The sequence below is a fragment of the Rhinolophus sinicus genome, linkage group LG11, assembly GCF_036562045.2.
Source record: "Rhinolophus sinicus isolate RSC01 linkage group LG11, ASM3656204v1, whole genome shotgun sequence".
NCBI classification, from domain to species: Eukaryota; Metazoa; Chordata; class Mammalia; order Chiroptera; family Rhinolophidae; genus Rhinolophus; species Rhinolophus sinicus.
Window position 1 is genome coordinate 9,987,549 of NC_133760.1, and position 26,102 is coordinate 10,013,650.

The 26,102-nt window shown below is 51.5% G+C and overlaps 1 protein-coding gene and 1 pseudogene across 4 annotated transcripts in view; both read right to left on the minus strand.

Moving 5' to 3' along the window:
- Positions 1-1,025: 1,025 nt before the first annotated feature.
- LOC109460820 (small ribosomal subunit protein uS14) lies at positions 1,026-1,237 on the minus strand (annotated as a pseudogene).
- A 1,940-nt stretch (positions 1,238-3,177) lies between these two features.
- The window catches only part of CD177 (CD177 molecule), a 99,881-nt gene continuing 76,956 nt past the window's right edge, over positions 3,178-26,102 (minus strand). For 2 of the 4 annotated variants that reach the window (XM_074314226.1, XM_074314227.1), the window contains exons 2-9: positions 11,133-11,273; positions 10,676-10,861; positions 9,866-9,982; positions 9,446-9,562; positions 5,074-5,214; positions 4,177-4,362; positions 3,914-4,039; positions 3,178-3,655 (exon numbers count right to left, since the gene is read on the minus strand). In XM_074314226.1, coding sequence (XP_074170327.1) covers positions 3,405-3,655; positions 3,914-4,039; positions 4,177-4,362; positions 5,074-5,214; positions 9,446-9,562; positions 9,866-9,982; positions 10,676-10,861; positions 11,133-11,273 — 1,265 coding nt within the window. In that variant the 3' untranslated portion in view covers positions 3,178-3,404. Of the gene's footprint in view, positions 3,656-3,913; positions 4,040-4,176; positions 4,363-5,073; positions 5,215-9,445; positions 9,563-9,865; positions 9,983-10,675; positions 10,862-11,132; positions 11,274-11,349; positions 11,512-11,768; positions 11,853-26,102 lie in introns of those variants that run through there. The other 2 variants (XM_019756625.2, XM_019756624.2) reach the window with 2 other exon arrangements.

Consider the following 26,102-nt stretch of genomic DNA (forward strand, 5'->3'; position numbering starts at 1 on the left):
TTATATTAATCTTTGCTCCAAAAGACACATTAGAGCTGATTGTCCAGCTAGGTCTTATTTTCGGGGAGATAGGGTAGGAATTAGTTCCTATTACATAGGTTCCCTGACTCATGGAGTGAGGGCTATTATGGTAGGAAAGGCCAACTGATACTTCTGATACCATCCCTACCCCCACCAAGATAGTAAATCGGAAAAAGTAATTCCCTGGAGAAATTTCTGAGATTAGTGTCAACACCAAAGATTGGAAGATGGAGGGTCTAGGTTGTTGCTGTGTCTCCATTTACTGTGCTTGTTTGGTTACTGCAAAAGCAGAAGGGTCTGGAGAATCATGACAGGTTACAGCAAATGTAAGTGGCAAATGACAATTGCAGCTGCAGTTCTAAATGTGGTTTCTTATAGACCTTGAATATACAGCAACAGATCAAACACTTCATTTTCCTGTATCTCTTGGCAGAGATAATCATTTATGTTCATATTTCAGGGACAAGAGTATACCTTCACTTTCTGGCCTTGTGGCTTGGTCCTCTCCTGCTCTCTCCTACAATGCGATCCACAGGGATCTTGATCTGATTTTCTACAGAACATCACATTTCATTGATGAATTTATGTTATTTAATCAGACTCAGTGAACAAGATGTAGCAAGCATCCTTGATGATTCAGGAATAAGACCATGTCAGAGGTTGGGAGAGAAACTGCAGTATCCAGCACCCACCGCACTGATGTAAATCTTATAGTTCTGGGGCATGTGCCACTATTCCTTCTAAACTGAGAGACAATTTGCTACAACTTCAGAAAAGACTTAGGTCTCTCAAGATTTTTTTGGAGGGGAAATGTAGTACATTTTTTCCTCGGCATGAATACTTTTATGTAACTGGGGGGAAATGAGCCACAAATTTTGAAGATGAATTTCCTGAAAAGATCATAGTAAATTTTAGAGAGGTTTCTATAATCACATGACAATGACATTTATATTAAAACACTAGTAATTGAAGTCTTTTTAAATTTTATGTACAAAGAGCTGGCATTGTTTCTGCAGCATTCTTCCATTCATTCATGGAAGTTCATTTAGTCCAATTTAATGAACCTTATATCCTTCGCGAACTGATGGAAACACTGGTGACACATATTGAGGCCGTACTTTCAGATCACACCGTGCAGGTTTGAGCAGACACGGCAAGAACGAGAACCCTGACTGAATTTTCTTGGATGGCTCCAGTAGAGCTGCCGGTGACCCATCTTGCTCTCTCGGATGCAACGAGGTAAAAGGCTGCAGCACATTTTGATACTCTGCTCTTGAGCATTTCTGAGGGAATCCATAAGAGGGCCGGTTTTGAGTGGATCCTAGAGCAAGAAAGGGCCCTGTTGAAGGTTCAGGCTAGACACCCAGCTGTCTGAGCCTCAGGCCATAAGACACAACAGACCCAATGTCACTGAAAGTTTCTGTGACAAAGAGATAATAGGATAATAACAGTGCAAAACTTCAGGGTTTTAGAGCAAAGGTGTGTCTCTTCTGCAGAAAACTATCCTCCATTTGGAAAACAGCTCCTGAAGTATCACCACTGGGTCCCAGTAAAGTCGGAAATTGTGACTTCAAGACACCAACAGCATTGTGATCGAAACTGCGTATCACACACTGGGCGCTGTCTGAGCCACCAAGCGTGACATTGGGCACGTACAGCAGCATCCATCATCCATGAAACAGGTGTGCATGGGATCAGGTTCGAGCAGGAATGGAGGGCTCGGGTGAACGCCCCATGAGGGGGCTCGGACGCCCACCGCGCCTGCTCTTCTAGCCCCTGCCTCCACCCACACCTACGGGCTCATGCTGCTACCCCGTGATCTGTTTACAGAGGAGAGAGAGTGCCGACCAGGTTTACGTGAGTGTGCGTGAGGAATCCCATCACATCGTACTCGCGTGGAAGCCATGACTGCGCCCTGGCCATTTTGTGCTCCAGCTGCAGCTGAAACAGGCAGAGAACAGGTCCCTCTGCTGATCACCAGAAGGAACGTGACCACTAGAGGGAGGCCACGCACCTCGGTGGAGGAGGACGAGGTTTGGAAGCCAGGAGATTTTTGGGGGTACATCTTATCTCATTGGCCAGTGGCCCTGTTCAGTGGGAAACTACAGAAACTCAAGAGTCAAAACCATCAGACACTCACGTCCCAAAAGAACAAAGACTTGCGTCACACAACAATTGTCCACAGCAGGTGTGGGCAGGTGGTGAGAGAATGTGGAACAGGTGACAGAAGAAGGCAGCTCTGACTGGCACGAGCTGCACTGACAGGACCTTCGCAGCTTTGCTGTATGCACCCCCCCACACACACTGTGTACGAGAAGAACTGGCCCCCTGACACTGGGAGTATGGCTGCACTGTCATTACCACCACGTTACTAGGATGGAGTAGCAGATGGGATTGTGTGTGTCTTCTACATGGGAGACTGATTCCCATCGGGACAGAGAAAAAGGATGGATGTGAAGAGGAAATGGGAGGACAAGCTGGCCACGCTTTCCTTTCCCAGATTCCCTCTCTCCCCTCTTCCCCCTGCTCTGTGCTGTGGGTGAGATTTACGGGGCCTGCGTCAATCATATCTGCTGCCTTCCAGCTGGGCTCAGTCAATGGGAGACAGAAGACGGACAGAGTGAGGCTGGGGGACTAATTTCCCAGCTCCCTCCCTGCAGTGTCACCTGGGCTGGACGGGTGACTCAGCCTGAGAGCAGAGCCCCTGTCAGGCAGCCCTTTCTAAACCTCCGCGCTCCCTCTCCAGATTCTCGTCACGGTAAGGACTTGTCGGCCTTCAGGCCTATGATGATAACAGACCCCATGACATCAGCCTCAGGAACCTGTGCCTGCCCTCCTTTCTCTACTTACTCACTCAGACCCTTATGTCAGTGACTCAAGTAGCGTGAGCCCCCTGTTTGTGCGGGAGCCCTGACTGCTAAGTAGAAGCCTCCTTGGTCAGAGGACACCTTCACCACCCAGGTCATGGTGATGCCCATAGACCTTTGGCTGCAGCTCCGTGCAGATTCTGCTACCATCCAAGCTCGATCGGAGACGTGCACTGGGCCAGTGAAGGATGGGTCTGAGATGGTGAATTTCTCTCCAGATTAGCCCCACCCGCCTCCATGCAGATCTGTGGGTGTCCCGCCCTCCCCTCCCATAGAGGAACGCCAGTCCTAGGAGAAAAGACGATGTCTTTATTCATCACACACACGTGGCCACTGCTTGAATGTTCACTCTCCCACAGCGCAGGTTCAACTGCTCCCAGGCCCTTCCATATGTTGTTATCAGGTCACAAGGTGTGTGGGTTGTGCGTGGATGAGAATTCATGGAGAAGATGGGAAATAACTCAGTGTTTGGTTATAAGGTCAGAGGGAGGTTTGGGTTTAAAGGGTCAGCAGGGACTAAGAATCAAGGGGAAATGGATTCAGCAGGGAGGGCACCCCACACCAAAGGGCTAGGGAGAGCCCCAGCGTCACCACCCAGACCAGGTAGGGGGTAGAGGCAGCTCCAGATTTCTGTCTATTGGGAGCCTTATCTTTCTTCCCAGTGACCTCCAATGCATACAAGTCCCCAATATTGAGGGTGTGGTTCAGCAAGGAGCTGGAAGGTTGGGCCACGCAGCCCTGAATGTCAAATGTGTAGCTCAGCTTACCTAAAGGGCGAAGACAAAATCAGACAGGACTCAAACTGGAGCACACTTCAATTCCTAAGACCCAGGGTTTCCACACCCATCCTCTCCCCCATGAGACCAGGAGATCAGGCTCTTAGGCCCCTCCGCCCTCAGACCAAGGAATTTGGGTCCCCAGCTCCCCAAGCCTATAAGTCAGAGCCTCAACCACCATCCCACCTCAGGGCCAGTGAATCCAGGCCCCCATCCCCTTCATCCTAGGAACCTGCCCTCAGCACTTACGCCCTAGGAGTAGAATGGAACCACTGTAACAATGACTGGTGCCATTAGGGCATGTGACAGTTCTAGTACAGGATCCATGGAGTCCCACGCAGGCAGGACACTGCAGGTCTCCCGGGGCAGGGGCCGCTGGGGGGCAGAGAGAAGGTTGGGGTGCACAGCCCTGCTCCCAGCTGCAGCCACCCTCCTTGAGCCCGAGTCTCTGAGTCTCTGTGTCCAGCCTCTCCTCGTGGCCCTGGTCCCCCCAGCTGTCTGGGCTGCCATACCTGGATGAAGGAGGGAGTCCAACAGGACACTGCTACTGCTGGCATTGTTGCAGCCACTGGAAGAGCAGAAATGGGCATAGGAGGCAACGAGTACTCCGGGGGGCGCCGAGTGGATGGTCACGGTCTGGGAATCCCAGGTCCTGTCCCTGGTGCAGCCTTTGTTCCCCACTATCAATGATTGGGGTCCTGAGGGATGAGAGCAAAAGCACAGGCTGGGGAAGCGGAGGCTCCGAGGGGGCTGCAGCCTGTGATTCTGGGATGCTCACAAGCACAGGGGGAGGCAGGGCCCCTGAGAACAACAGCACAGGTCCTGGCAGGTGGGGCAAGGACTGGGTGGGGCCTGCGCCAGGGTCCTCCCCCAGCTCTGCCACCTCAGATCTTGCCCAATTGTCACCTTCTCAGGAGATCCTCCTTGACCTCTGGGTTTCCATTTGCAAACTTCACTTGACTCTCCCTCCCTCCTTTCCTGAGGAGTTTCTCTCCATTGCTTACGTCTTTCTGCCCAGATCTTGCTCTTTCTTATTTGTTGTTTCCTCTTTTCCCACTGGCGCATAGAGCTGCAGGAAGGCAGATGCCATGGGATCTACAGAGCCTGGCACACAGCAGGTGCCCAATGAGCCTTGAATGAAGACCCTGAGGTCATTCTGTGCCAGCTCTGTTCTCAGCTCTTTGCATGGATTATCGATTATGTCCTCATGACCACCCAGCAAACAAGGTAGGGTTTCTGCTAGCACCTCACCCCGTTTTCCGAAGGGGAAACCAAGGTGCAGACAGAAGAAGTTGGAGTTAGAACTCCAGGCATGGGGGACACCAGGCGGGAAATTCAGGGGACACCATCCAGGGCAGGGGCCCCGGGACTCTGCTCAGGGGTCCGGCCAATTTGCACAGCCCACGCACCTACATCTATGAGCAGAAGTGTCTCCTGACACATCTCCTGAAAATTACACCTGACGTTGTTCAATGCGTTCCATTGGATGGCTTTGTGAGTCAGGTTTCGCTGAGTCGTAAATATGGTCCCCTGTTGACAGGTCAGAAAAGCTGAGGAGAAGAAATGAATAGGGTCTGTGTAAGCCAGGGAAGCAACCATCACTGTCCCTCCAGGTCCCATGTTGAGGGGCTGATCACGTTCTTGAGTCACACTCCAGGTGACCTGGACACAGAGTCACTCAATCTCAGGCTTACGAGGGACCTTTGAAGTCTGAGTCCAACCCCCATTCTCTCCTGCTTCTGTTCCCACAGCTGCAGGGATGTGGGGGAGCCGGAGGTTCGTCCTCAGCGGAGCCCATCTGTTTCCCTCACTGGGTCTCAAAGTCCTCATCTGCATAATGAGGTGCTAGTCGGACACCACATATTCTTTTAACTGAAAAGCCCTATGTTCCAGACAAAAATAGTCCAGCGCCTACTGTGTACTGAGCACTTCCTACATGCTGGCGGTCAGGATTGCTTGCACGGATTAGCCCATTTAAGCCTCCCAAGCAGCTTCCTCACCTCAGTTCCCTCATTTCCTACAGCGACCACCCCTCCCCCAAAATAGGTGGTGTTATCCTCCCGCTCCCCTTTTTCAAGATGGGAAACAGACAGAGGACTCCTGAAGCAGCTTGCCCACTGTCCCACCACTAGAATTAGCAGAGCTGGGCTCCTTGGGGTGAGTGATGGGGAAGACGGTGGTTGTTGACCATCCTCAGCTGCCTTGGTCTCTGAGGCCCTCAGGAGACCCGTTAGAAAACCAGGATCCCAGAGCTTCTCTGAAGGTCGCCGCGTGACCAGCAGGGCTGTGTCCCATGCTGCAGAATCTCCTCTGCTGACCACGTGGCACCAGCACCTCATGTAAGCCTCTCTGCAGCCCACGAAGGAGGCCCGCTCATTCCCCCCTGGCAGACCACATCCAGCTCCTGCTGTCCTCCCAGCCACGACCCCACTCTCCCCACCCCCATCTTCCCCATCTTGGTCAGTGGCAGCTCCTTTCTTGCAATTGCTCAAGTTGAGAACATTGCGGTCATTCTTAACAATTCTCTGTCTTACAGCCCGTGTTGCACCCATCAGGAAATCCTGGTGGCTTAAGCTGCAAAATACCTCCAGAACCAGCCCACTCCTCACCCCCAGGCTCCGAGACTCCCTGCGCTTTCAGCTGCTTCCTCCTGAGTCCCTGGGGCCCCCGCACCCCTGCTCCTGCCTCCCCCGACTCTATTCTCCACCCGGCAGCCACAGGATCCTCATAAACGGTCAATCGATTCATGTCACTCCTCTGCTCACAAGACTCCAACAGGTCTCCATCCCTCTCCGAATATTACAATGGCCTCAAAGGCCCTCTGTGATCTGGCCGCCCCCTCTGTCTGCCACATGTCCTGCTCTCCTTTGACCACACTGCTGGCGCCACACAGACAACCTGTGGCTCTTCCTTGAGCACAGGGCAGGCACCCGCCGCCCCGGGGCCTTAGCCTCTGCTCCCCTGCTACTGATGGTCGCGACCATCACCACCTCCCTGAATGTGGTCCAAAAGGCTCAGAGATGGAGAGCCTTCAACAGTGGCTCAGTGGCAGAGCGCAGACAGGAGCCCGCGTCTCTGACTCGGAGCCGAGGCTTTTAACTGCTGTGCTCTCCTGACCGTGCGGACCCACCACTCTCACCGGGACCACTGCCCAGGTCCTCAGGGGCACAGTCGAAGGCACTCACGTTCCTGCCCTTTGGTTCTCCTTCATGGACTCCTGCGAGGGCCTGGTTTGGCGATCTGTGCTGTGCACCCAGTCTACTCCCAGCCCCATGCCTGTCAGGGCTGTCTGTCACCCCGGAATGCCCTTCTCTCTGCGTGACATCTTGTTGTACCCCAGCTTCCGACTCCCGGCCTTGCTGATGCTCAGGCATAGGTTGGTGCAAAAGTAATTGTGGTGTCAAAGGTTAAAAATAGTTGCCAAAACCGTAATTACTTATGCACCTAATTGCTAAATTGCTGCAATGAACTGAGGCAGGGAAGGCAGACACGTCCTCCAAGATCTGCCTCCAGTGTTGAAAGCGAACAGAATAGGGTTATGTATTAGGAATATTCATTTGTGGTGTAGTCGCTGTGTTTTGTGGGCCTGTGTGTGGTTTGTGTAGCACATGTGTATGGTGTGTGGGTGAAGCGGGTGTGTGGTGTGTGTGTGGGAGGATGGGGTGTGTGGCACGTGTATATGTTTGTATGGTATATGCAGTGTGTGCATGTGCGGTGTGTGATGTACTGGTATGTGTGTAAGATGCATGTGGTATGTTTGTTGTGCAGGTGTGGCATGATATATGTTCTGTGTGTGTGTGTGTTGTGTGTTTGTGGTGTATGGTCTGTCATGTGTGGTTTATGTGGTGTATGTGGTATGAGAGGTGTGGTGGGTGGTCTGCGTGTTGTGTGTGGTGGGTGGTCTGCGTGTTGTGTGTGGTGGGTGGTCTGTATGTTGTGTGCTCTGTGTTTTGTGTGGTTTGCGGTGTGTGTGGTGCATGAGATTTTGGTGTGTGTGGTGTGTGTCAGGTGTATTGAAGAATGTGTGGTGTGTATGTGGCATGGTGAGTGTGTTTGTGTCTGCTGTGTGTATTATATGCTGTGTGTCTGTGCGGTATGGTTTGAGGCGTGGGTTACATCTGATTTGTTACTGAAATTCTGTCTGGAGGATGAATATTTCCTAGTCCCAGAGATGAGGGCCAGACAATTAAACAGCACGGATCAAAAGGACTCACACCGTCCCTCCGTGCTCAGCACTTCCGTCGCCCCCCGCCCTCAGGAGAAAGGCTTTGAGCTACTTGACCTGCACCAGGCCCCCCACCTCCCTCTCCACTCCCACACCGACGTCCAGTCCCAAGGTCACTTCCTGCCTCCTGGCCTTGCACTGCTGTTCCTTCTGCTTGGAACAGCTCTGTCTTGCTTGCCCACACACACCTTGTCTACCCGGAAAACTTGTCATCCCCCCACCCAGCTGCACCCGTCCTCTTGATGGGCCCTTCTCAGGCAGAGCTGAGGAACCCTTCTGGAAATCAGCAGGCTTATTCCCAGCTCCAGGCCTGTGCACATGCTGCTTCCTCTCCCTGTCAACGTCCTTTTCCTCTTCTACTAATAAACTGCAGCTTACCTTTAAGACATGGCCCTCAGGTCACCTCCTCTGTGAAGCCCTCCTTGATGCCCCAGTCAGGACATCATATCTTCCTCCTCTGAGCTCCCCAGACCCCTACACCACAGCCCTGTGACCATCTGCATCTGTGATGACTCCCCTCCCCATCCTGGAGGCCCTTTAGGGCAGGGATGGGGTCTGAGTCCGCTGGGATCTCCACGGGAGACCTTGGAATCCTGCACAAACACATTTCCCATCCTGAGCCAGCCCTTGTGCTGCCTGAGGCTGGAAACCTTGGTGCCCGTGATGTCCAGGCCCTGTCCTCAGGCTCCCAGTCTAGCCCGAGAGTTCTGAGCACACAGAGGAATGTGCTGAATTCACTCAACGTTCTCCTTGAAGCTTTAAGGACTGGGTGCCATGGGCAGATGAGGAAACTGAGGCTGGGCCAGGGATGGCTCTCTCACAGTCTCCTGGGTCCCCAGTTCCATGTGCCACAGAGGTGCTTCTCATTGAGACACTCTAGGCCACTTTCCATCTGTCTGGTGTTCCTGTCGGGCTGGGCTTATGTTGGTAGGTGGGGACCCCCCTGTGTCACTGACTGGCTCTTACTTTCTCTATCACACCTGAAGCATCCTTGATTTTCTCTCTTATCTTCTTTCGTATGTAGCATGTCTACTGGGGTTGTCAAGGGGAAGTGGGAGACCCAGGGCTACCCAGTTCAGGAGTGTAAAGAAATAGAATTGAAAGGAATGAGTCAGTCCCAGCATGAAAACCAGTGGATGCCCCTGCACTCACTTCCGCCCCCAGTGGATTCATCAGAATGCAAAGTCACCAGCCCTCTGTGCTGCTCTGACCATCCTGCCTGCTCCTCTGCTCACTTACCACCCTCACAGGTGGTCCTAACTTAGTTGGCCAATCGTGGCGTCATTTAAAACATCCCCCAGTGGGTTTCTGTCCCTCATATCTGTCCTCTGGACCAGTGCCGTCTTTCTCCTCTTCAGCTGGACACACCTTACTGATACCCTCACCCTGAAGTGCCTACTGGGAGAATCCCTCACTTTGCCTATGCCTCATTGAGTAACTTCTAAATCACTTCTGGGTACTGGCTTTGGTGGGATGTATCTGGATGTCCGACTTTCCCATGGGCCAACGTGCCGGGGCCAGGGGGCAGGGCGCAGCCTTCCAGGTGTGGGACTCACCACTAGAATCACAGTTCTCCCTCACAGACAGAGGCCCGATTTCCTGAGTCTGATTCAGCAGGTCGCAGGCTGCTTGGGACATGCAGCCCTGGACTTCCAAATTGGTGTAGATGCCCTCTGTGGAAAGAGGGTGAGGCAGAGGGGGACAGAGGGAGAGGCTGGAGCCATCCAATCCTGGGAAGCCAAGCCCACCTTCCTCCAGGTCCTGGGCCTCAGCGACCCTCCCTCCCAGAGAACTCCCCCCCTCCTGCCTTTTCTCCCAGGAAACCTGCCCCTTTATATCTTGCCTCCCCCAGGCAGCCCAGGAAAGGGGTGGGGAGTGGAGGTCTTGCCCCCTCCTTAGATCTTGGTCCTCAGACCCTCCTTGGCGTTGCTGTCCCGCCCTTGCTGGCCTGCCCGGAGCTTGATGTCCCAGCTCACCTGCCCTGAGCTGGAGGACCCCCTTGTAGCACTGCGTGTGCCCGACAGGGCATGTCAGCTCTGTTACAGATTCACAGCCTTTCGTAGACAAGCAGACTGGGCATCGCACGGAGGATTCTGGGACAGGGGAGGTGAGAGTGGAAGGGAGGACTGAGCAGTCTCTGCATTCGGATCCAGTGCCTTCTACCCACCCCACTTTTGCTGGTCCCCAGAACCAACATTCTCAGTCTCCCCAAATGTGCCCTCCTCAGACTCCTGTCTTGTAGGTCTGGGGTGTATGAAATTAGAATCATTTGGCTATAGACAGAGCAAGGGAGGGAAGGAACATGAGATCTGGGGAGCGACACCAGGAATGGAGTCAAGAAGGGGTGTCCTGGGAGGAACCAGGGCCAATTTTGCCTGCAACTTCTGCTACACAGTCAAAGCAGACAAGATGCCCCAAAGAATAGAGGTGCACAAAACACCACCCCAAACCCAGTTTATGATTCAGCAAGGACAGTGGAGAGTTACAGACCAATTTCACTTTGGAAGAGGAAATACCAAAACCCCAACTGAAACACAAGTGACCCAAAGCCCACAGTGTAGGAAAAGGGCATGTCCAGGTTGGGGCCATCGCCAGGGCCTGAGGTGGGGGGTTGAGCTGCAGCAGAGCAGACCACACTGCTGCCCCGGGACTGTCAAAAGAAGCTGCACTGGGAGGAAGACGCAGTCCTGGGGAGTGTGGCCTGTCCAGGTGAGAGGGAGGGAGTCTCAGGGAACAGGCCCTCTCTGCTCGCCTCAGCCCCTTTTTTCGCCCCCCTCCCCGCACACCTTCGAAGGAGGACGGGGTCCAGACAGGGAGAGTGGTGGAGAGGTCATTGCAGAGGTCCTTGTCCCGGCACACGTAGGTGTAGGAGACGATGGAGAGGCCAGGGCCTGCCCGGTGCTGGGTGACCTGGACGTCGTGATCTCTTTCCAAGGTACAGCCCTTTATGATCACCAGGAACGCATTGGGTCCTGGACCGAGAGAGGGCGGCAGGCCAGAGTGACCATCTGGACACCAGGGTCCTGGGCTGGGAGTGGGCGGGTAGGGGGGACAGGGCTGGGCTGAGAGGCTGGAGAGGAGGCGACTGGGCACCTGAGGGGTTGTTCCTGCTGGGGAGGGGACAGCTGCTGGTACGAGGGGAGGGGGTCTTCTGAGTCCCTACACAGAAGGCAGGTAGGACTAGGCAGGGGGAGCTTTATTTCTGCACAGGACAGGGCGGGAGTCAGGCTTGGGGGTTCTCACCATTCTCTATGGCCATCAGCGTGTCTTGGCAACCCCAGCTGTCCTCACAGACAATCTCGCCAGCTGTCCACTCGAAGGGCGGTGCTGATGCATTCCTCATAGACTGCAGTGTTCCCGACTGACAGGTCAGGGCCTGCACTCCTGAGATGGGAACACCAAACCCATCTTAGCCTATCCTCCAGGGCAAATCCCCTCCCACGTTGAGGTCTTCACTCACGGGGCAGCATGAGGGTGACACCCAGGAGGGCTGGCAGCAGGACAACCATCATGGTCAAGGCAGCTAGAACTCTCTCCCTCCTGCTCTTTCTCCCAGGAAACCTGCCCTTTGTATCTTGCCTCCCCCCAGGCAGCCCAGGAAAGGGGTGGGGAGAGGAAGGCCTTGCTAAAGGAGGCCTGGGCCCACCCTCTGAGTCTCAACAGCTTAGAGAAACCTGAGTCTCTTCTCTCAGACCCAGGAGCCCAGCCCTCCAGCCCCTCCTTCCTCAGACCCAGGAGCCCAGGCCCCTCCTCCCTCAGACCCAGGAGTCCAGCCCCCCAGCCCCTCCTCCCTCAGACCCAGGAGTCCGGGCCCCCAGCCCCTCCTCCCTCAGACCCAGGAGTCTGGGCCCCCAGACCTCTCAGCAGTTGAAAACTGACCCTTAGCCCCCATGGGTCCAGATCCTCAGCCTTATTTCTTCCTGCGCCCAGCTGTGTGGGTCCCCACCCCCACCGTGTATCAGGGTAGTTTGGGAAGGCAGTTTCCTCATCTCTCTAAATAGCAACCTGGCCATCCTCTGGCCCCAGGTGGGGAAATGGCCCAACTGCCTGTGAGGACACTGTGTGGTGGGTCGTGGCTGGTCCCATGGTTTTTCTACCCCAACCTCTACCCTCTACTAATTCCTACTTCCCCCTTCTTTGTGTGGCCACTCACTCGCGGGGGTAGAAATATAGAAGTGTCAACGAAAAACATCCAGCCTAAGAGAAAGTTTATAAGAGTTTATTTGAGCCAAACTGACAATTGCCAGGAAGCAAATTCTCAACAGATTGAGAAAATACTTCACAAAATGGCGGTTTGCAGCTCATTTTATACATAGAATCAAAGGAAGAAGGTTACATGAAACCCACGGGTGGTAGGTTAAGGAGGTGGGAGAAAGCAAAGTGGGGAAATCTCTGGGATTGGATAAAAGTAAATTGGAGAGACAGGTACTTCTTTCACATAGGTGGGTACAGGACAGTTAATAGTTCTCATAGAGATGGTAATCAAAGGACAAGAATAATAACGAGGGAGTCTGCAGTTTCCCTGCTCTGGTCTGGAAAAAGGGATTACTGACCTTCCAAGGATGTCACCTTAGGTTCAACAAGACAACAGACAGGTTCACTTAAGGTGAATATTGTCTTTATGAAGGAAGCTTCAGGCTAAAGATGTGACTTCCTGCCGTGGCCCACCTTAGTTATAATTTTTTTTTATGTTCATGCCATCTTATGTGGTTATTTTCAGTCTCCTGACCTTGTTAGGTTTAACCTGTGTCCCCTTTTCTGTCCTCATCACAAAAGGAAATGGGTTTCTGGAGGTGGGGATACTCACCCAGAGTCACACACCTGCAAGTGGCAGAGCTGCGATTTGGAGCCAGACAGGCCATGTATTGTCTATTGGCACTTGGCACCTGTACTCCATCTCTATGTTCCCTCCTATATCAGAGGGACTGGAAGGTTAAATACTACTTTTTTTTCACTTCCTAGCAAATGATTTTTCAGATGTGATTTAAATTCTGTCACTGAGATGTACTTGTGTGAAATTTGGAAGGTTCAAGGGAGATGGAGGCTGTTATTTCTGCTACTGTGTTGACTGATGATGGATGGGCTCTGGCAGACACAAATGTTATGTGAAGAACCAGGTATTTCCTTACCTCTGGGTGGGGGCTGTGGCAGTGTGACCTTGAAACCGGACTTTCAGTGTCAACTCCCTAGCTTTCATTTTTCTAGCCCTTGAGTGGTTTTATAAGCACTTAACTCCTTGTGTTAAAGTCCTTTCTTAGAAGTACCTAGAGGGTTTTTTTTTTTCTTGAATCCTTGAATGGTATACGATAAAAGTGAACTGGTGTCTTGTGATGTGTAACCATGGAGTTGAGGGGACTGTGGGTAGAGCCGGGCTCCTTGTTGGCTCTCTTGTCCTGACTTCCTGTTGGACTTTGTGGTGACTTCCGGGGGAGGGATGCAAATAAATAGAATAGCCATCTTAGAATCGAGGTCATTCTTCACGTGGGCAGCCGGCTGGAGCCCCGGGTTGGAGCTGTGCATTCCCGCACAGCGGTGATGGTTTTTGTTTCTTTTCCCTTTTCCCGAATAAACCATTTTTTTTGTGGATGTATCTGGAGAGTTATTTTTGCTGGTCGACGTATACCAGTCGTGCTTTTCCCAAGATCTATAGTGTTTTTACCAGTACACTATAAATGTGGGGACCAGAAGTAGAAGTGAGAAAAAACGAGAGTAGTGAGGATCAAAGAGAGAACGGAGAATGGCAGTCAGAGTGCCTGGGTCCTTGGTGTGAGTCCCATGAAAATAGAATGGGGGAGGGGAAGAAGAGGAGGAAGAGTTTATGTAGAGATTCTCTTCCCCAAAGCTGTGGACAGAGAAGGTACATCACTGGATGAGGGACCCCCTAGTCACATCACTCTGCTTCTTGTGAGGGATCTGTTTTAGAATCCACTGGGAATCTTTGTCTGGGAGGTCTTTTAAAATTAAAGAAGAGACTCTACTGGGCGCTGAGGAAGAAAGGACCCCTCAAGTCTGCAATCTGGCTACTGCAGAGCTGGCCTGTGTTCCAAGATCTATTCTCTCTCAGCCTTCAGGAAATGACTTTGAGATAGGACGGGGGCAGAGCCTCCAAGAAAAACCACTAACCACCAGCCGGAGACAAAGGCAAAGAATCAGTAAATCAGGATGTGACAAACCAGCCAGAACCAGCCAAGACCAAGATGGCAATGACATTCGCTTCCAAGTCATCTCCAGTCTCATTATACTGTCATTGTAATAACTTCCCATACTAAATAACACACTGCCAACGAAAAAACATCCAGCCTAAGAGAAAGCTTATAAGGGTTTATTTGAGCCAAATGGACCACAATTGCCGGGAAGCAAAATCTCAACGGACTGAGACAACGGTCCCCAAAATGACGGTTTGCAGCTTATTATATACATAATATCAAAGGAAGAGGGTTACATGAAATCCACTGGTGATAGATTAAGGGGCTGGGAGAAAGAAAAGTGGGGAAATCTCTTGGATTGGCTAAAAGTAAATTGGAGACACAGGTACTTCTTTCACATAGGTGGGTACAGGACAGCTAATAGTTCACATAGAGATGGTAATCAAGGGGCAAGAATAATAATGAGGGATTCTGTACTTTACTGCTCTGGTGGGATTACTGTCCTTTTAAGGAAGTCATTTTAGATGCAAAAAGACAATAGACTTAAAGGCACAGATTAACTTTATGAAGGAAGCTTTTTGCTAAAGATGTGACTTCCCGCCATGGCCCACTTAGTTATGAAATTTTCTTTTTTTGTGCTCATGCCATCTTATGTGGTTATTTTCAGTTTCCTGAATTTGTCAGGTTTAATATGTGGCCCCTTTTCCGTCCACAGCCTTCTACTTAGGAGTTCCTGCACAAACAGGGGGCTCACCCTACTTGAGTCACTTGACATGTGTGAGTAAGTAGAGAAAGGAGGGCAGGCACAGGCTGATGTCATGGGGTCTGTTATCATCGTAGGCCTGAAGGCCGACAAGTCCTTACCGTGACGAGAATCTGGAGAGGGAGCGCGGAGGTTTAGAAAGGGCTGCCTGACAGAGGCTCTGCTCTCAGGCTGAGTCACCCGTCCAGCCCAGGTGACACTGCAGGGAGGGAGCTGGGGAATTAGTCCCCCAGCCTCACTCTGTCTGTCCTCTGGTCTCCTATTGACTGAGCCCAGCTGGAAGGCAGCAGACCTAATGGACGCAGTCCCTGCAGATCTGCACCTACGATGTCCTTCCTCCCCAACTTCATCTCTCCTCTCCTCCTCAAAGCTCAACATGGAGTCCCAGGCAGAGGAGTAAATGAGTTCAACAGACTTATTTGGGTGATTGAATGAGCTAACAGGCCTGCAGAGCCCAGCACACAGTGAGCTCTAAGTAAAGGCCCTCGGGACTATGACTACACTCTTGTGGGCACACAGCCGGGCCTGGTCACTTGGAAACAGCAGTAACAGGGGACGACATTCTCGGCTGACCACACAGGCAGTCCATAACATCAAGCCTCGATCACAGCTGGACTGAGGCGTAAGTGACAGACAATGAACATATTTAAAGTGAACGATTTGATGGACGTTGACGTGCCCGCTCACTCCATGTGAATCCATTCACACAAAAGTTTCTCACGTGCCTTTGTAATCCCCACCCCCAACCCTCAGGAAACCACTCATCTTCTCTCACTCTAGATTAGTTTGCATTTTCTAGATTTTATGTCAATGGAGTCATAGAGTATGTTCTCTTCTTTGTCTGGCTTCTTTTACTCAGCTTAATTATTCTTTAATGAGGTAGAATTCACGTAACATAAAACGAGTCATTTTAAAGTGAACAATTCAATGACATCAGAATGTGGTACGACCACCACCTTCTATCTAGTTCAAAGCATTTTCATCCCCCCAAATAAAGCCCTGTATCCAGTAAGAGTTTGCTCCCCATCCCCCATGCCCTAAGCTCTGGAAACCACCAATCTGCTTTCTGTCTCTATGGATTTACTTGTTCTGAATATGTCATATAAATGGAACCATGTACTATGTGGCTTTTTGTGTCTGGCTTCTTTCACTCCTAGATATATATTCCAAAGACTTGAAAAACGGTATTCAAACAAATGCAAGGACACATGCTCATAGCAGCACTATTCACAATCGCCAAAGATGAGAACAGCCCACGTGTCCATCAATGGATGAGAGGATAAACACATTGTGGTGCAGACAGTCAATGACAGATCCTTCAGTCCTAAAGAGCAATGAAGTACGGATACGTGGCAGGACATGGGTGAACCTGACAATATCATGCTCAGCCTCATTACTTTGAAATCCCGATCGTTGCCTGTCTCAGCAGCTCATTCCTATTTATGGTTGAGGAGCGTCCCATAGTGTGGTTACCATAGTTTGGACGCCTTGTTTCCCAGTTTGGGGCTATTGAAAATAAAGTTATCATTCACGTGTCTTCATAGGCCTTTGTGTGGACATATGCTTATATTTCTGGGGGAAAAGTTGCAAAACATCGATTTAACAAAGGACTTGCAACTAGAATATACAAAGTGCTTACAACTTGGTAAGAAGACAAAAATCAGAAATTGGCAAAAGATTTGAACAGGCACTTAGGAGGCACATGGATAGCAAGTAAGCACATGGGAAGAGGCTCAGTATCCTTTGTCACTAGAAAAATGCAAACTCAGACGACAAGAAGGTACCACCACAGAACTCTTAGAATGGCTGACACTGAAAAGAATGACTCTAGTGAGCGGTGGAGAAACTGGAGCCCGCACACACTGCTGGTGGGAATGGAAAAGCATGCAGCCACTTTGGAACACACTCTGGCAGTTTCTTAAACAGGCAAGCGTGCACCTAGCATGTGACCCGTGAGTCCATTCCATTTCCACATGACTGTCATTTAAGAGGGACTCAAGTGAAATTATCTTGAAAGACTTTTGCCAAAGTGACGTTATTGATGAAGGGTGGAGTAGGCAAGTGACATTCTCAGGTCAAACCACTGTCGTTTCATCTGTGGCCTTGGTGGCTTCTAGGCAAGATGGCTGCTAACACGAAGATGGGCCCAGCGCTGCCAGCAGTGGGCTTGGTCCTTTTCTGTGTCTTCTTGTTTGTGGTGAAAAGACTGAAAACCACGCCTCACTTTCCATAGAAGGCTATTGAAGGCAAGAGCCAGGAAGTCTGTGGTTCAGATCAGAGTGAGACCACGGCTGGTCTAGAATCTCAGCCTCTTTACTCACAGCTCACAGTTCCCAAAGATCACAGCTCCCCCTGTCTGTATGTACTTTAGGAATTCCCCCCCCCTCCCCAAATGAAACTCCAGGTCAAAGGACTTGGAAGGCTTAGTGCCAGATTAGTCCCCCGCGGGGCGGGCAAGTGGGTAACCTACCCAGTGTCACCAGCGCTGGGCTGATGACATGCAGCACAGCCAGTTTGTGTTCAGGCATTTGTCTCTGTCCCTCTGGTGAGTGTACACAGGCAGGGAAAGATATTAGGTGCAGCTTTTCAGCAAGTACCACAGACCCCTCCATTTGTTAAATCAATTCCTGTACCTGAGTGTGAGTGACTTGGCCATACAAATAAGTTTTCTTTACTGGAGAAAACTGGGTGCACACATCCCACCGATGTCAGCACCCACAAGTAATTTAGAAGTTAATTACTCACTCAGGCATGCATAAAGTGAGGGATTCTCCCAGTAGGTTCTTTGGGGTGAAGGTGTGTGGGGACAGAGTCCCAGAGAGCAGTTTCCAGGCTCTTGGCCTCACGTGGAAAGGTGCTGGCTCGGGTAGTAGATGGCCGTCAGCTGTGGCTAGTTGGCCATCAGTTGTAACCAGTTAGCCATTGGCCACTGATATAGCTGCCATGGCGGAGCTAGCAAGCGCGGATTGCAGTTAGCAAGGGGTTGGTTGCTTGGTTGGTTGGCAGAGAAGCGGAGGGCGGATTACAGCTAGCAAGTGCGGTTAGCAAGCGTGGATGGCGGATTGCGGATCATGTGGATCCTACTTCCTGTGTCTCACCTGGCCACCAGCGAGACTGGGGTACAGGAAGGCCCCTTGTTGGGGTACTGGTGGATGTCTGCTTCCTGTTTCTCCAAGCCAGCGAGACTATAGAGGTATGACCCCTTATCCATGGCTCCATTGCTGTTCCTTGTTGACCTCACAATATCCTGCGTTCTTGTGCGGGGAGCAGGACCAGCGACCCTGCATGACAGGATGCCAGTAAGGGGTGTCCAGCTGAAGGGGAAAGAGGGTGTGTGGTCCAGGGGACAGACAGGAGGGACAGGAACCCTCTGGTGGGTGTTTTAAATGATGCCGGGACTGACCAACTAAGTTAGGGCCACCAATGAGGGTGGGAAGTGAGTAGAGGAGCAGGGAGGAAGGTCAGAGCAGCACAGAGGGCTGGTGGCTTTGCATTCTGCTTAATCCATTAGGGGCAGAAATGAGTGCAGAGACATCCACTGGTTTTCATGCTGGGACTGACTCATTCCTTTCAATTCTATTTCTTTACACTCCTGAACTGGGTAGCCCTGGGTCTCCCTCCTCCCCTCGACCACGCCAAAGATGATCAGAAGAAAATCAACGGTGCTTCAGGTGAGACGGTGAAAGTGACAGCCAGGTGGAGACATAGGAGGGTCCCCACCTACCGACATAAACCCAGCCCGACAGGAACACCAGACAGATGGAAAGTGGCCTAGAGTGTCTCAATGAGAAGCACCTCTGTGGCACATGGAACTGGGGACCCAGGAGACTGTGAGAGAGCCATCCCTGTCCCAGCCTCAGTTTCCTCATCTGCCCATGGCACCCAGTCCTTAAAGCTTCAAGGAGAACGTTGAGTGAATTCAGCACATTCCTCTGTGTGCTCAGAACTCTCGGGCTAGACTGGGAGCCTGAGGACAGGGCCTGGACATCACGGGCACCAAGATTTCCAGCTTCAGGCAGCACAAGTGCTGGCTCAGGATGGGAAATGTGTTTGTGCAGGATTCCAAGGTCTCCTGTGGAGATCCCAGCGGACTCAGACCCCATCCCTGCCCTAAAGGGCCTCCAGGATGGGGAGGGGAGTCATCACAGATGCAGATGGTCACAGGGCTGTGGTGCAGGGGTCTGGGGGAGCTCGGAGGAGGAAGATATGATGTCCTGACTGGGGCATCAAGGAGGGCTTCACAGAGGAGGTGACCTGAGGGCCATGTCTTAAAGGTAAGCTGCAGTTTATTAGTAGAAGAGGAAAAGGACGTTGACAGGCAGAGGAAGCAGCATGTGCACAGGCCTGGAGCTGGGAATAAGCCTGCTGATTTCCAGAAGGGTTCCTCAGCTCTGCCTGAGAAGGGCCCATCAAGAGGACGGGTGCAGCTGGGTGGGGGGATGACAAGTTTTCCGGGTAGACAAGGTGTGTGTGGGCAAGCAAGACAGAGGAACAGCAGTGCAAGGCCAGGAGGCAGGAAGTGACCTTGGGACTGGACATCGGTGTGGGAGTGGAGAGGGAGGTGGGGGGCCTAGTGCAGGTCAAGTAGCTCAAAGCCTTTCTCCTGAGGGTGGGGGGCGACAGAAGGGCTGAGCACGGAGGGACGGTGTGAGTCTCTCCTTTTGATCGATGCTGTTTAATTGTCTGGCCCTCATCTCTGGGACTAGAAAATATTCATCCTCCAGACAGAATTTCAGAAACAAATCAGATGTAACCCACGCCTCAAACCATACCGCACAGGCACACAGCACACAATACACACAGCAGACACAAACATACTCACCATGCCACATACACACCACACATTCTTCAATACACCTGACACACACCAAAATCTCATGCACCACACACACCGCAAACCACACAAAACACAGAGCACACAACATACAGACCACCCACCACACCTCTCATACCACATACACCACATAAACCACACATAGCAGACGATACACCACAAACACACAAAACACAAACACACAGAACATATATCATGCCACACCTGCACAACAAACATACCACATACATCTTACACACATACCAGTACATCACACACCGCACATGCACACACTGCATATATCATACAAACATATACACGTGCCACACACCACATACTCACACACACATACCACACACCCGCTTCACCCACACACCATGCACATGTGCTACACAAACCACACGCAGGCCCACAAAACACAGCGACTACACCACAAATGAATATTCCTAATACATAACCCTATTCTGTTCGCTTTCAACACTGGAGGCAGATCTTGGAGGATGTGTCTGCCTTCCCTGCCTCAGTTCATTGCAGCAATTTAGCAATTAGGTGCATAAGTAATTACGGTTTTGGCAACTATTTTTAACCTTTTACACCACAATTACTTTTGCACCAACCTATACCTGAGCATCAGCAAGGCCGGGAGTCAGAAGCTGGGGTACAACAAGATGTCACGCAGAGAGAAGGGCATTCCGGGGTGACAGACAGCCCTGACAGGCATGGGGCTGGGAGTAGACTGGGTGCAACAGCACAGATTGCCAAACCAGGCCCTGGCAGGAGTCCATGAAGGAGAACCAAAGGGCAGGAACGTGAATGGCTTCGACCGCGCCCCTGAGGACCTGGGCAGTGGTCCCGGTGAGAGTGGTGGGTCCGCACGGTCAGGAGAGCACAGCAGTTAAAAGCCTCGGCTCCGAGTCAGAGACGCGGGCTCCTGTCTGCGCTCTGCCACTGAGCCACTGTTGAAGGCTCTCCATCTCTGAGCCTTTTGGACCACATTCAGGGAGGTGGTGATGGTCGTGACCATCAGTAGCAGGGGAGCAGAGGCTAAGGCCCCGGGGCGGCGGGTGCCTGCCCTGTGCTCAAGGAAGAGCCACAGGTTGTCTGTGTGGCGCCAGCAGTGTGGTCAAAGGAGAGCAGGACATGCGGCAGACAGCGGGGGCGGCCAGATCACAGAGGGCCTTTGAGGCCATTGTAAGGACTGTGGATCTTATTCGGAGAGGGATGGAGACCTGTTGGAGTCTCGTGGGCAGAGGACTGACATGAATCGATTGACTGTTTATGAGGATCCTGTGGCTGCTGGGTGGAGAATAGAGTCGGTGGAGGCAGGAGCAGGGGTGCGGGGGCCCCAGGGACTCAGGAGGAAGCAGCTGAGAGCGCAGGGAGTCTCGGAGCCTGGTGGTGAGGAGTGGGCTGGTTCTGGAGGTATTTTGCAGCTTAAGCCACCAGGATTTCCTGATGGGTGCAACACGGGCTGTAAGACAGAGAGAATTGTTAAGAATGACCGCAATGTTCTCAACTTGAGCGATTGCAAGAAAGGAGCTGCCACTGACCAAGATGGGGAAGATGGGGGTGGGGAGAGTGGGGTCCTGGCTGGGAGGACAGCAGGAGCTGGATGTGGTCTGCCAGGGGGGGAATGAGCGGGCCTCCCTCGTGGGCTGCAGAGAGGCTTACATGAGGTGCTGGTGCCACGTGGTCAGCAGAGCAGATTCTGCAGCATGGGACACAGCCCTGCTGGTTACGTGGCGACCTTCAGAGAAGCTCTCGGATCCTGGTTTTCTAACGGGTCTCCTAAGGGCCTCAGAGACCAAGGCAGCTGAGGATGGTCAACAACCACCGTCTTCCCCATCACTCACCCCAAGGAGCCCAGCTCTGCTAATTCTAGTGGTGGGACAGTGGGCAAGCTGCTTCAGGAGTCCTCTGCCTCTGTTTCCCATCTTGAAAAAGGGGAGCGGGAGGATAACACCACCTGTTTTGGGGGAGGGGTGGTCGCTGTAGGAAAGGAGGGAACCCAGATGAGGAAGCTGCTTGGGAGGCTTAAATGGGCTAATCCGTGCAAGCATCCTGACCACCAGCATGTAGGAAGTGCTCAGTACACAGGAGGCTCTGGATTATTTTTGTCTAGAACATAGGGCTTTTCAGTTAAAAGAATATATGGTGTCCGACTAGCACCTCATTATGCAGAATATAAGCCTCCCATCCCAGAGAGAGCTGGAGCTGCCCCTACCCCCTACTTGGCTTGGGTGGTGACGCTGGGCTCTCCCTAGCACTTTGGTGTGGGGTGCCCTCCCTGCTGAATCCATTTCCCCTTGATTCTTAGTCCCTGCTGACCCTCTAAACCCAAACCTCCCTCTGACCTTATAACCAAACACTGAGTTATTTCCCATCTTCTCCATGAATTCTCATCCACGCACAACCCACACACCTTGTGACCTGATAACAACATATGGAAGGGCCTGGGAGCAGTTGAACCTGTGCTGTGGGAGAGTGAACATTCAGGCAGTGGCCATGTGTGTGTGATGAATAAAGACATCGTCTTTTCTCCTAGGACTGGCGTTCCTCTATGGGAGGGGAGGGCGGGACACCCACAGATCTGCATGGAGGCTGGTGGGGCTAATCTGGAGAGAAATTCACCATCTCAGACCCTTCCTTCACTGGCCCAGTGCACGTCTCCGATCGAGCTTGGGTGATAGCAGAATCTGCACGGAGCTGCTGCCAAAGGTCTATGGGCATCACCATGACCTGGATGGTGAAGGTGCCCTCTGACCAAGGAGGCTTCTACTTAGCAGTCAGGGCTCCCGCACAAACAGGGGGCTCACGCTACTTGAGTCATTGACATAAGGGTCTGTGTGAGTAAGTAGAGAAACGAGGGCAGGCACAGGCTGATGTCATGGGGTCTGTTATCATCGTAGGCCTGAAGGCCGACAAGTCCTTATGTGACCAGAATCTGGAAAGGGAGCGCGGAGGTTTAGAAAGGGCTGCCTGACAGGGGCTCTGCTCTCAGGCTGAGTCACCCGTCCAGCCCAGGTGACACTGCAGGGAGGGAGCTGGGGAATTAGTCCCCCAGCCTCACTCTGTCCGTCTTCTGTCTCCCATTGACTGAGCCCAGCTGGAAGGCAGCAGATATGATTGACGCAGGCCCCGCAAACCTGCAACCACAGCACAGAGCAGGGGGAAGAGGGGAGAGAGGGAATCTGGGAAAGGAAAGCGTGGCCAGCTTGTCCTCCCATTTCCTCTTCACATCCACCCTTTTTCTCTGTCCCGATGGGAATCAGTCTCCCATGTAGAAGACACACACAATCCCATCTGCTACTCCATCCTAGTAACGTGGTGGTAATGACAGTGCAGCCATACTCCCAGTGTCAGGGGAGCAGTTCTTCCCATACACAGTGGGGGGGGGGGGCATACAGCAAAGCTGCGAAGGTCCTGTCAGTGCAGCTCGTGCCAGTCAGAGCTGCCTTCTTCTGTCACCCGTTCCACATTCTCTCACCACCTGCCCACACCTGCTGTGGACAATTGTGTGACGTAAGTCTTTGTTCTTTTGGGACGTGAGTGTTTGATGGTCTTGACTCTTGAGTTTCTGTAGTTTCCCACTGAACAGGGCCACTGGCCAATGAGATAAGATGTACCCCCAACAAATCTCCTGGCTTCCAAACCTCGTCCTCCTTCACCGAGGCGCGTGGCTTCCCTCTGGTGGTCACGTTCCTTCTGGCGATCAGCAGAGGGACCTGTTCTCTGCCTGTTTCAGCAGCAGCTGGAGCACAAAATGGCCAGGGCGCAGTCATGGCTTCCACGCGAGTACGATGTGATGGGATTCCTCACGCACACTCACGTAAACCTGGTCGGCACTCTCTCTCCTCTGTAAACAGATCACGGGGTAGCAGCATGAGCCCGTAGGTGTGGGTGGAGGCAGGGGCTAGAAGAGCAGGCGCAGTGGGCGTCCGAGCCCCCTCATGGGGCGTTCACCCGAGCCCTCCATTCCTGCTCGAACCTGATCCCATGCACGCCTGTTTCATGGATGATGGATGCTGCTGTACGTGCCCAATGTCACGCTTTGGTGGCTCAGACAGTACCCAGTGTGTGATGTGCAGTTCTGATCACAATGCTGTTTGTATCCGTGCCAGGTGTCTTTGTCCTTTTGGACTTCTATGACAGAATACATGGCTTATCATCAACAGAAATTTATTTTTGTTTTGAAGGCAGAAGTCCAAGGTCACGGTGCTTGCATGATCACGTTCTAGTGGCGGTTCTCTTCTGGGCTGCACACTTCTTATTATATCGTCACATGGCTGCTAGATGGCTAAACAGCTCTGCTGTCTCCATATAACGGCACTGTGGCGGATAAGCTTATGTTCTACTTCCCCAGACTAAGGGATGCCCAGGTAGCTGGGAAAACATTATTTTGGGGTGTTCCTGGGAGGGTGTTTCCAACAGAGAACAGCATTTGATTGGTGGAGTGATGGCTCTCACTATGTGCATTGGCGTCTTCCAATCCTTTGAGAACAAGAAGGTGGAGGAAGGAGGAATTTGCTCTTTGCTTGACCTGGGACATCCATCTTCTCCTGCCCTTGGACATTGGCCATCCTCTTCTCCAGCCTTCAAATTCAGACTGGAATTTACACCATAGGCTCCTCTGTTTTTGGGTCTGAAGTTTGGACTAGAACTCCCTCACCAGCTTTTCTGGGCCTCCAGCTTGCAGACAGCAAGTCATGAGACTTCTAAGCTTCCATAATCGTATGAACCAATTCCTCATAATATCTATCATCTATCTTTCTATTATCTATCATCGTATTGGTTCAGTTTCTCTAGAGAACCCTAATGGGATTAAAAGCACTAATCCCATTCATGAGGCTCCAGCCACGTGACCTAATCACCTCCCAAAGGCCCCAGCTTCAAACACCTGCGCACTGGGAGTAGGATTGCAACATATGAAATTTGGGGGAACACACACATTAGTTCAGAGCACCAGGTAGCCAGACTCCACTAGGGTACAGTAACAAGCCAGGAGTCTCTTTCCAAATGTCAGATCTCTGTCTGTAGAAGGAAGCACGATTTTCTCCAAAATACTCAAACCTGGAGTTCTGCACTGCAATTCTCCTACTGGAGCTTGTAAGATGTGCCACATAAAATATGCTGAGTTTGAAACTTCTTACTGTCCGTAATTTCTAAATATAATTACCCAGGAGTTATTTAAAAGACTATTTTACAATTTCCTACTGGAAGATTTTGGTGGGAGGAGGCTAGGGTTAATTTCTAATATAATTTTTTGTTTCAGTGGTTTATCCTTTTATAACTTATGGCTCTTTCCTACATGGTCTAGCATTTACTGTCCTGCTATTTGATATTAAAATGTATCTGCATTTATCAACGTGTGATTTTACTTCAGAAGGAAGGAAGGAAGGAAGGAAGGAAGGAAGGAAGGAAGGAAGGAAGGAAGGAAGGAAGGAAGGAAGGAAGGAAAAAAGAAAGAAAGAAAGAAAGAAAGAAAAGATCAACTGTGGGTGACTCCAGAATAAAAAAAGCATTGAAATTTAGATTTTGTTTGTTTATTTGCAGAGGTTTGAATGAGCTTATGCTTATTTAATTTCTAAATTATTCTTGTTGGGTCAAAAGTCAATTTCAGTCACCAAAGAACCAATTTTTAACGCTGTTTAAATTCTCCTAGTATGGGATAAGAAAAGGAGTTAAGAAAAAGAGAGAGGAGGAAAGAGAAGAGAGAGAGAGAGAGAGAAATGAAAAACAGAAGCAAAAGAAAAGTAGCTACAGAATAGAGGAGAGGAAGGAAGTAGAAAGAGACAGGGTGAAGTCCAGGTTTATAGTTTCTGAACACCAGCCTCTCTCCTCTGGACATTGACCTCTAATCTAATCCCAGAATCAGAATGACCCTTAATTCTGACCCCACAACCAGTTCCTGTTCCTGACCAGGCTGAGCCCTGACCCAGACCCTAAAATCTGACTCTGTTATTCGCACTCTGTTATTTGATCTTTAGAGAACCTAAAGTTCCCCAAGCGAACCTAAGTTCACCCCCCCACACACAGATGGTGTTTCTCGGGGTAACTGTGGATGAAGCAGCCTCTGTCCTGCCAACCTTCAAGCTCTTAACATGTTACCACGCAGCAGCCCACCCGTCTGTCTCCTTGTACCTGCCCCTAAAGAAAGGAGAGTCTGTGAGACGGATCCTTTCAGGGACTTTGCTTCATCTTTGTGCCAGCACCTTATGTCTCCCTGTTTGGCCCCAAAATATGGCTGGCTAGTCAAAGACGGGTACAACATCCCACGGGTGGAGGGGGACAACCCAAGCCAGACACAGCCATGTGGGGACCATCTGGGGAACTCGCGGGTCGATAGAGGTGGGCACAGCCCCCACCTTCCCCCGGCTAAGGAGAGCCTCTGCCTCTGTGGCTGCATTCCTTCCCACAACCTGCAGGGGAAGTGACTCGATGTGCTCTCCATCTATTCATATGCATAAAGGTTTTGTCCCTTGGGGAAGTAC